Genomic DNA, 12,076 nt, shown 5'->3' on the forward strand with positions numbered 1-12,076 from the left:
AAATCCATTTTATAGCCAAAAAATCTTAAAATAGTTTTTTTTACTATACTATTACATTTATACTTACAATTTACTTACAATCACATTTAGCTACCAAAAATGTTTTAAATTGGCTTTTAAAGGTTACGTTACGTTCATAGTTTTTAATGTGACATAATTTCATGTTTGTAAACTAAGCTGACCTGGGTCTTGTTAAGTCTGTTCAACACAGACCATTTTTATATTATTTGTATGGCCTCTTTGTTTCAATAGTTTTTAGTAAACGGTAATTTTCTACCATTTACTAAAAATTCTTTTTGTTACTTGGAATTTAATTCTCTTAAATATTTTGACACTAATAAAAGACCTCCCTCGTTTTTGCCTTAATGGTGGTCAGGAGAATAAAGTTATTTCTATTAAGAGTAATCAGGTTTTTGATGAAGACCTTTTACCAAAATATAAAATGTAAAACAATGATTTATATTTTTAAGAAGTTTTTCTTTTTAATATATATAAGAATTTAACATATATAAGAATTTTTTCTTTCTTCAAAAGTGTTGCAAATACAAACTAAGCTAATTAATTAGTTAAACCCTTTATAAAATTTAAGTAACTCGATGTTTGACAAATGCCCAAAACTACAACATTCTCCATGTTTTTAAAAGTTTTTAGTTTGTTTTTAGTTGCAACCCAACTTAAAAAACATCCCTTAAGTTACGTACAACAAATTATTAGGCATACAATAGAGAATTTAAAAAAAAAAAAATTGAACTAATTGCATATATTTATATCATTTTAACTGACAAAAATTTACAATAAAAGGAAATTAGGTTTTTTTTTATAAATGGTATAAATGCGTCAATCGTAAATCGTAAAAAAAAAAAATGGAATTATGCTACCATAATAACAAAAAAATAATAATAATAATAATAAAAAAACAAAAAAGAAAACACCACATAAAAACTCAAAATCGATTTACCTATTTATAGTAACCTATGTTGACATGGCAGTTAATATAAACATTTATCGAAAATGTAACTAAAAAATCTGTCATAAAATCTACTATAAAATCAGTCATAAAATCAATTATAAAATCATAGTAACCTATGTTGACATGGCAGTTAATATAAACATTTATCGAAAATGTAACTAAAAAATCTGTCATAAAATCTACTATAAAATCAGTCATAAAATCAACTATAAAATCAAATTAACCTATGTTGACATGGCAGTTAATATAAACATTTATCGAAAATGTAACTAAAAAATCTGTCATAAAATCTACTATAAAATCAGTCATAAAATCAACTATAAAATCATAGTAACCTATGTTGACATGGCAGTTAGTATAAACATTTATCGAAAGCTACAAAATCTGTTTCGAAGTACAAAAGGATTAAAAATACTAAAAAAAAGAAAAAAAATCAAATTAAGATATAAACTGCATTTTTAGCAAAATGTTGTCTAGGCTTTTAGTAAATAAATAAAAACAGTAAGTTCCAATAATGAAACTACCAATTATTCATTTTTAACAATAGACACTAACGTGAAGATAAGGTGAAGACACAAACAACACAACACAAACCAATCAACACAATCAACTCCAATCAACACAATCAAAACCAATCAAAACCAATCAAAACAATCAACACCAATCAACACAAAACATCACAACAATAACACATAACAATAGAATATTTACACCCTTGATCCTAAAATCCAGCGAAAATAACAAACCAAATTAAAATATGAAAGACAAAATCAGAAAACCAATTTAAAGTTAACTATATTTATCATTTTACTAAATATTTAAATTCATAAAAGTATATTTGCTTTTATATTCAATATTAGTTATTCAATTACTTAAAATTTAGGATATATAAAACGCCCTAGATTTAAAGATCAAGGTTGCATACTCACACATATCAGGCTTGCAGAGCCGGAGCCAGAGCCGGAGCCGAGAAAAACTAGTGGATCCCGGCTCTCAAAAAAATTTTGAACTGAACAAATTTTTTTTTTTTAAATTTTAAAATAATTTGAGACATTTTTTTGGCGACCTCTGCACTTCATTCAAGAAACTTAAAACTCAAAATTCTTCAAGTCTCTAACAAATCATTTCATATACAATAAAATGACTCACAAGTTTAATCTAAAATGCCATCTCAAAAAAATGGCCGCCACCATATATTTGCTTATACTGTATTTTTAAATTCTTATTCTTGTGAAATGAATGAAGTGCCATATTTATTCTTATCTTCTGTCATTTTTTTTTCATATAAAAATTATTCAATGACCCAAAAATAATCTTGTATTTTTCTTTTCTTCTCCCATTTAGATAAAGTTGAATATATATTTGGAATTTTTCCGCGATTTCTGTTATTTGTAAATTGCAACCATGAGTGATAACGTAGAAGACGAGAGGTTATATGATGAACTGAAATGGTTTGCTTATCGCGAAGAGGACGACGTGTTTTTTTGTCAAGTTGACATTAGTGTAGGGGAGGAAGTCGGCAAACTTTGCGGTGCAACATGCAAAATGCAGTACGAGGGTAAAGAGAAACGGAAAAAAAAACCCACCGCCAACATGAAACGCCATTTTGTCAATAAACATTTGACACTTTTGACAAAAATTTTGAGGCAAGAGAGCAGAAACTGAAGAAAGAGAAGGCCGAAAAGGAAAAGAAACACACCTCATCCGTTTTTGGAGGAAACCAGGGTTCGAATAGTGAAACGAGAAAAGTACAAGCACCCATCGATCGCTTTCTCAAAGTTACCATCACAATTTCGAAAGAGGACTTCAGGAAAGGCCTGAACATGATGATTCTTCAAAACGGCGTTCCCTTTAACCTATTCAGCAGCGAAGGAATCAAGATTTTGACTGACGATTTGGCAAAACATTTTGGCTTGAAAGTCAACCGGGATTCTGCTCGAAATCAAATCATGGCTTTGGCTCAACAAAAGCGGGCTGAGTTAAAAACCAATCTATAGGGAAAGTTGGTTTTTCTGAATGTCGACGGAGCTTCAAGACATAATCGAAACTTTCTTGGCGTCAATATGCAGTTCTTAATGGATAGCGAAATCACTCTCAAAACTTTGGCAGCAGTTGACAATCATGCTAGGCACAAGGCAAAAGAAATTCAAGAATCTCTTGAAGGCGTGCTGGAATCGTATGGCATCAGGAAAGAAAATGTCCTCGGAATTACGACTGATAACGAATCGAACATGGTGAAAATGGTTAGAGACTTTGGAAAGACAGATGAAGAAGGTAACGTCACTGACGAGTCTGCTGAAGAACTTGAGGTTGAAATTGAAGGTGATCTGCCGGATGCTAATATCACTGACGACGACGTGGTTGAACAGCAGAGGCCTTACTTCAACGAAATATCAAAAAACATGAACACCGTTAATCTGCAACGTTGTGGTGCTCGCACCTTGCAGCTGGCTGTTAAAGACGGAAAAACGAGGTATTAAGTCTCTGGTTGGCAAAGCACGAGATGTAGCAAAAACTTGTCGAACGTCGAAAGCAAATGAATTTTGCAAACAACGCAAAACTAAAAAGGTACATACAATATAATCGCAAACCGCAATAAATGAAAATGTTTAAATGAATATTACTAAGAATCTGAACTTGAGTTTGAATTTAACGTTTGTCAATTATGCGTTTTCGAATATTGAAAACATTCAAATTTAAAAAAAAAATTACTCAAACTTACAGGTTGCAATAATCGACAATGTAACCAGATGGTCCAGTACATTCAACATGCTCAACCGACTTCTTGAGATACGCGATGTCCTGAATGCACTGGAAGCGGAATTTAAAACCCGTGATTTTACGCTTCTAAATTACGAGTGGAAGCAAATAGAGGAACTTGCAAAAATCTTCAAGAAACCGGCAGTCGCAACTCAACAATTCCAGAGTTAGGATCTCACGCCTGGGAACTTTATTTACATTTGGGAAATTCTGAAGGAGGAGCTAGTTTCTGGTGAATTCAAGACGTCTGATTTTGGGAAAAATATCAGGGATTCAATGGTGCATCGGGAATCACTTTTGTTCGATAATCCCTTTTTTAGTGCTGCTGTCTTTGTAGATGTGCAATGTCAATGCCTTCTTGGAGAAGAGCAACAGGTTTTTATTTCAGTTTTCAATCTATTATTTTTTTAAACGAAAATTGGAATTTGAAGTTACGTACTTTTAATGAAATTCAAAATACTGTTTCATTTAAATTTACTTTTTGACATTCTACTTTCCTCACTGCAAGAATATGATAGATTATAATTTGTTTGAAATTTAAAAACATTAAAAATGCTTTACAATATTTCAGTTGATTGCTGAAGACACTCTTTGGAAGATCCAGAAAAAGCTTAATGAGCAAAAGAAGTTCGAAACCGAGGGGAGTGGAATTGGTTGTCATGGAAATGACTCTAGCGAGAGTACTGGAAGCGGTTTGAAAAATGAAGAGAAATCCGAGGAAATGAGTCCCAGAAAAAGGATGCGAATTCGAATGAAACGTGCTCGGAAGCGAAAAAGCGAGCAGTGCAGCCAAGACGTTGTTGGTCATAAACAATTGGAGGAAAAAGAATTCCGAGAGGCTATTCAAAGTTTGCCCAAGCTTGCTCAACAGATCATGAAGAAAAAGGTTGATGGAAATTCGAAGTGCGAAACTGTTTTGGACGGAATAAAGCTGTTTCCCGAGTTGATCCAGAAAGCATGCCAGATTGCTTCTGCTATTCCTATGACGCAAGTCAGCGTGGAGCGGGTGTTTTCTGGTCTAAAATTTCTGACTCCGGACCAAAAAAGTCATATGGAATCGGATTTGATTGATAGCATAGTTTTTCTTCAAATGAAGAAAGAGTACATTTGACTTTTGAGTGTGTATTGACAGAAAAAAAAATAAGAAAACGTTTTGGATTTGGAATTTGATGCTAAAAAAGTTTGTTGAAAAAATTTTGTAGAAATGACCAGGCAAAGGCATAAATTTGCAAGAACGAAATGAAAGGGTATATGAAAGGGACTGATTCTTCAAAAAAATGTAATAGTTTATTTTTTATTCATTAAAAAATTTATGAATAGACGGCAAGGTATACATTTAAATTTTATTCTTCTATAGCCGGAGCCGAGTTTTTGCTGGGAGCCGGAGCAGAGCCGTGAAAAAAATTGGGCGGCTCCGCAAGCCCGATTACAATTACTGTTTATGTAAACGTAAATAAAAAGCCTTTTTTAAACATATCATTCCAAAATTTTAGAAAGTTTGGCGAAAAGACTGGAGTTGTCTTAACCCCCCCCCCCCCTTAAAAAACAAACAAACAACCAATATTCAAATAGTGGGAATGTCATAGTTGCAAAAACAATAATAGTTAAAAAAAAAACAACTCATAAATTTAACAGGCTTAAAGATAAAACAATCAAGTAACAAATACAGTAATAACCAAATTACATCAAATTATTAATAATAACTTGATTTAACAAGCATCAAGGTTTATTGTTTGCGGAACTTTAAAAGGTCTTACATCAGTAGAGCCATGTTCACTTCCGGCCCTGATTGCCAATATTATGTCGACTGCAAATTACTTTTGTTCTGAGTTATTAGAACAGAGAAGTGAAACAAGTATATTCTTAGAATGACACCACCGGGATTCACTTTTTAGATAAGGTTTAGAAGCTTCTTTAACCCTATCATCTTGCTTCTGTAAAATCAAAATAGCTTTAAAAGATGACGAGAACCGTATTTAATGCCTTGCATTCTCAGATTTAAAATCATGCTTGCTCATATATAGATGCAAGCATCTCATGCCACAAGTAAACGATTGACTGCGAGACAATCTACCACATTTAAGAGCTGTTACTTTAGGATCAAGGTTTCTTTTTAATATTGCATTCAAATACTTCCGTGCAACTAAACAGTCGGTGCATATTTTGCTTAACAAAATCTTAACAAAATGTGAAGCCAGCAAAAAGGTCTAAAAAGCTTTCGATGAAGAAGTTCCTCTACAAAATGAAGCATTCCGCCTTTCCATACAGTCATTTTATTAGTAGTATCACTACCAATTAGTTGGAGATTAAAATCTTTACCTCTTTTCATTAACCAGTTGAATATTCCAACAGCACATTGTTTGGCTGGTTTACACATTTCAGATTTAGTCTCTGGCGTATAATGAGTAAGATAGCGACCTCTTGGCTCACCTTAACAGCTGAATGCTTTTCTTGATTAATTTTTTTTTCTGAAGGTGCCTGTGGTCTTATCATGCATAGAGATTAAAGTTTTATCTTTTCTAACATCAACATAAAATCCAGTGATTATATTTTTTTCAGTCTAAATTTTCCTTTACTCTAGAACACTTCATAGCATGCTAATTGGCACGGAAAAAATTCATGCTATCACAAATGAGATTTTTATCTTCAACAAGTTTCCTTACCTTCATAATATCTTTAGGAAGACCATTAATGATAGCAGCAATAGCAGTCAATGACACAGCAAATCTGACAGGTAACAGCAGTATTACAATTATCAAGGTAATTTCGTTTATGATAATTTTGTTGTTTTTCTAACGTTAAGTCTACTTCGCTATCACTGACTTTATCGCTATCACTGACCATATCAACATTAGGTTGTAATTATTATTCATTTCTGCTGCAACAGTCATATTTTATCTTCAAATCTAATAGTAGATGAATAAAATGTTCTTGATGACTCTGGCTTCTTCTCGTTGTTAATTAAGTCTTGTTGGATCGATTGACTTATAAAAGTTTTTGAACACAAGCTTGGCAGTTTCTTTACCACCCAAACTCTTTACCAGGCCAAACTCTTGCATAGATGAAACCTTGTTTTTTTCGCTGGGTTTAATCCAAACAAACTCTTTTGTGAAATTCTTAAACTTAAGTCACATTTGCAAAGACAGTGAGCACGGTCATCACAAGATTCTTTGCAAGGGGCATCATTCTCGCTGCAGTAAACAATTCTGCATTTGCAAAAAGCTATGTCTAAAAATTTATCAAGTTTAGATTCCCATTGTTCTTTATTGACCTTTTGAGCTTTGTGTTGAGCTATCTTAGAGAATGCAGACCAATCTCTACTGAGTCTTAGTTATTTAACTTTAGTACCACAAACTATAGGCTCTTTAAACTCTGTGTTAGAAATAAACCATCGTTCTGCAATTTCATGGGCAACATTAGAAAAAATATCTTGCATTGATAAACTACGTGAATTTTTTTCATAAGTTAGTATTTTTTCTCGTTGCAGATCAAGACATTGCTGCAAACAATTACGCAATGTTGTAAACTCAGTTTGGAGAAACTTTCTAGGACCTCCAAGACATTCGCTCAACTTAGTGTTGATGGATTTTCTGGTTTTCTTACTTTCTAATAATGCCATTTTTCTATTTTAAATATATCATGAATTTGAAAAATAAAATGGCAGAAATAATAGAATTCAATTTGAAAACATAAAGTCAACATTTAGGGAAAAAACACAATATTTTCAGAAAAGAAAAACGTTTTTCCGGTAGCAAGATTTGTTTTTTTTTAAAAAAAAAACTATACTATTCAACTCAGGCTTTATAAACACATAAGAAAAGTGATGTACTTAATCAAAAACCAGAACATGCATGAGTATGATATACCCTAATACACAAGTATGATATTCTATAGAGTTCCTGAAAGTCGGCGACTACTATTTAGTTAAACCCCACCTGCGTTATATTGCATTTACAATACAAATATATATATATATATATATATATATATATATATATATATATATATATATATATATATATATATATGCATATATATTTTTTTTGTACTTACAATGCAAATATAAATACATAATTTACAAATAAAAATTTAAATATTTTTGGTAAAAACAAAACTGAAAAAATCTTTCAATTAAAAGCATCAATAAGTTCATTGAAGTGCATCACGTAATGAGGCGCCAACATGCGCACATTCTCCCTTAATTTGTTACCACCGTATCCAATAAATAGTCGAGCGGGCGGAAACGCTTCTAAATCCGTCATTCCATCACCAATCATAACAATGCTGTGAATTTTATAACAATTACGGTAACGTATACAGAGAAAAAGATTTTTTTTTCTGTATATGTATAACGTATACAGAAAAAAACAATAATAATAAAATATGCTTAGGTTAATTACAGTTAATATAAAAGTAATTAATATCAATTTACCGTAGAAACGGTTAATTGCGAATGAATCCTAATTACGAAAATTTTAATAAAACGTTATAATTTCTTTATTATTTGAAATGAATATTTTTTTGGATAAATAATAATAAGTACAAAATAAATAAAGTATGTAAAAAAAATTATGGTTATTAGTTATTATTAATATTACTAAAAATAAATTGAACTCAACCCAAAACTATTTAAAAATAAAAATTTCGGAAACTTGTTTTTAGCGTTTACAGACGTTTAAGTGTTGTTTTTTCAGTATAAGTTAATGTTGCTAATGTAGTAAGAGAAACAAAAACTTCTGCGGATATTCAAAACGAAAAAAGTGCTAAAAAACAAAAGGAAAAAATGAACATACTTTTCTTTCTATTTTAAATACGTCCGCAATTAGTGTATTGGTTAATTACGGACAAAAAAAAAGATTTTTAAAATTAAAATACTAGTAATATTCTAAATAAAATAATTTTTTTTTTATCTTGTTCGACTCTAATCTCTAATAAGTAAGTTATTCAACTTTTAATGAAAAACTTCCTTAAATTAATAATTTCTACGGTAAATCATTCTTAATAATAATTTGAAAACAAATGTCATTTTGATAACACACAGTGGGCCAGAATTCACGTTTACTGGACAAAATTCATAACTAATTTAATATTAGGGCTATATTCACTAAAATTAGCATGAGTCAATAATATGATGTCAACGCTTTTTATGAAAGTAATATTTTTTTATTTCGTTACTATGGATATCTTCATTTTGCTTAGCAACAACCTATTTTTGGTATTTGCAGATATTTTACGAGTGCTATATTCACTAAATTTGACATAAGTACCAATATAAGATTACGCTTTTTATAAAAGTGATAATTTATTTTATTATTTAGTTGCTATGGATACTTATATTGTTTAGATACTTTCCTTAGTTACAAAGGGGTAAATTGATTTTTGAATAAATTTTATCTGATTTCGATCTACCTATATAGAAAAACAATTAAGTATTTAGATAAATAATGTTTTAGCAATAATAAAAAAAAAAAAAAGTGCAAGAAATCATTGCCAATTTTAAATTACATCAAAAACTTATAAAACAGTAATATCCTTTGAAGATTGTTTAAATAATTGTAAAACATCTGAAGGAAATGTTTTATGATTTGTTAAATGTGATGTTGATTTACGCAGTGATAAAATAACAGGGTCACTGGAAACTAGGAGTCTATTGGTCAGATCAGTATTTGTTGCTCCTCTGGATGTTTTTTGGTTGAAATTTTTGCGATAAGAATTCTAGCCTCTTGAGCTTCCTCTGACATAAGTCCGATGGGTAATATAAGGCTTTTAATTATGCCATGTCCATGTATGTGCACTTTGTGTACAGATTGAGCCATGTAATACTATGGATAAAGGGACACATATAGTCTAGCAGCGAATGTTATGAATATAGTGTTACCAAGATTATGTAAAATTTGAATATGAGGTTTTGATCAATACTCAGAATTTCAGCTGTTTGTTCATATGCTGCAAAAGCACGTCTTGAAGTGCTGTCATCGTTGCTTGTTCCAGAACCACTATTTTCAGGGAAATCAAGAATAAGTCCCATTTTGTTCATAAAATCAGTCTGAATCTTTTGTTTAACTACATATGCCTTTTCTTTGTGTTCTTGCTTTTCAATTTCTTGTTTCTTTTTTATATGCAATGTGCAAAGTCATTTCAAAAAATCGAATCCATGCATGGAGACTGGAAAGACCATATTTGAACTCTCTGTGAGTATATTCTATATTAAGGATATCAAGACTATTCATCTTTTTTGGAGAAACAACACACACTAAACAGTATTGGTATGAGTTTTTTCAGATAATATCGTTTGAACCTTCTCATCAATCATTAAGTAAAAGATCCGTAAACCTCTAATAAAATCATACCCAAGCTTTCTCTCAATTTTAATGTACTGATCTTCTTCAATCACAGATTCCTAGGATACCGTTTTGTATACAAATCTTAATGGTCTACGATAGGCTATGGATGACGACTTTTGATTTCTCCAAATAAGCACCTTTTCGTTGCTGTTATAAAATCCAGTCAAATCCAATGGGATTAAACAAGTAATAAATAATGATTCTTCTCAATTTAAATCTGATAAAACTTGTTTATAAATGCTTTGGTCAGTAGCACCATCAAAACCAGCCTTACACATGAGTGTAAGACTCCACTTCTAATCAATTAATAAGAAGCTTTTATAGTTCAAGGCTCTACTTCTAATCAATTGATAAGAAGCTCTTGTCAGACTGGCATCAATTATTGAAGCCAGTGCTTCGTCTGTTGAATATTTTTTGCAGATTCCCACTATTTTTTTATGCAAGTAAACAAATCGTTGAACAGCATGCCTAAAATCAACGTCTTTAAATTCAGCAATTTTTGACTGAATAAAATTTAATGTATCTTCAGTAATATTTTGCTTTGAAATATTAAAATTGTTCTTTTGGAGAAAATTATAGATGTCTAAGTTTAATAAAACCTTATCTAAATAATTCTTAAAACAGATATTTTGTATTTAAAGGTTTAATATTATAATATATATATGCCGCGTGGACTACTAATTCTTGTTAGTAATTAAGTTACTACAAGTGTTAGTAATCAAAATTAATAGTAATTAAATTACTAACAACTACCAAAAATATGTTGTTGCTATGCTATGCAAAGTAAGGTATCCATAGCAACCAAAAAATTAACCTCATAAGAATTGTGTATCTCATTTTAATACATATGCCCAATATTGTGTACTTAGCGCAAATAAAATACTGTTAAAACAAAATTTTTTGTTTTAAAAACGTAGATGTAATTGAAATATCACAACGTTAATGTCACCAAAATTACTTATTTATAATTTTTTTTTTTAATTTTAATATTCAAATGCACAGAGTCCTGCAACTAAGTGGTTTGATATTAATAAATTATAAATAAATTTCTCTTAATATATATAGATACTAAAATTAAATAAGTTTTCAAGATTAGACAAGTAAAGTTTTTTCCATTTTGTCCACCTACTGGCCCACTGTGTAACAGTTAAAAAAAAAAAAAAAAAAAAATGCACATATTGGTTTGGTAATAACATAATAACTGTTAAGATTAAGTTAATTAAGAACAATAGTCAATAGATAAATAGTCTTAAGAACATAATTCGTTGAGATTAGTTAACGGTTATTATGTTCTTAAGACTATTTTAAGTAGTCCATAAGAGGAGCAAATTTTGCGGACTTTTAAACGTGCTTTTAGTATAAAAATTAAGACAAATCAAAGCTAAAACAAAGGAATTAAGATTACATAGTCAAAATTATTTTATCTCTTAAAAGACTGAAAATACTTTACAAAAACAAATATCTTTATAAACAATAGTTTTAAAACTAGAAACCAATTCTAATTTTAAAAAAGTAGCCTACAAAAAAGATTCCACCAGCTACCACCTTATTTTTCGTATCAAAACTTAATTAGTAGAATAAAATTAAAGACATTTAAATTTTGTTATTTTAAATACTATTATTATTATTATTATTATTATTATTTCTACCTTCATTATAATGTTGTAGGTTTTTAGTTTAGATTAAGTTAAGAAAGATTTACTTGTAAACTTTCAGTACTTTCGCAAAGGTCGGAAAGTTTACAACTTATTTCAGAACAGTTTTAACTTTCCATTTTTTTAAAGCTAATCTTGGTTATTGTTTGTAAACATTATTAGTAGTCCGGCTATAATTCACATTTTTTGTTTAAAAATTGCCAAAATACCCACAATATAACACTTTTGGCACGCTCCACTGGTATCTTTTGTGGTTGTAACCAATCTATGACCTATATAGCATAATGTTAAATAAAGGTAAACCAAGCCAAAGGACTAAATTTGTGATGTTACTTAATGAATGGGGC

The 12,076-nt window shown here is 30.2% G+C and overlaps 1 protein-coding gene across 2 annotated transcripts in view; it reads right to left on the bottom strand.

The window, feature by feature from the left end:
• Window positions 1-1,317: 1,317 nt before the first annotated feature.
• The window catches only part of LOC100214335 (phosphoserine phosphatase), a 37,526-nt gene continuing 26,767 nt past the window's right edge, over window positions 1,318-12,076 (bottom strand). The window contains exon 6 of one of the 2 annotated variants that reach the window (XM_065807639.1): window positions 1,318-1,384. In XM_065807639.1, the coding sequence (XP_065663711.1) occupies window positions 1,336-1,384 (49 nt within the window). In that variant the 3' untranslated portion in view covers window positions 1,318-1,335. Of the gene's footprint in view, window positions 1,385-7,747; window positions 8,015-12,076 lie in introns of those variants that run through there. The other variant, XM_065807638.1, reaches the window with a different exon arrangement.

The sequence above is a fragment of the Hydra vulgaris genome, chromosome 10 (genome assembly GCF_038396675.1).
Source record: "Hydra vulgaris chromosome 10, alternate assembly HydraT2T_AEP".
In the NCBI taxonomy this organism is placed as follows: Eukaryota; Metazoa; Cnidaria; class Hydrozoa; order Anthoathecata; family Hydridae; genus Hydra; species Hydra vulgaris.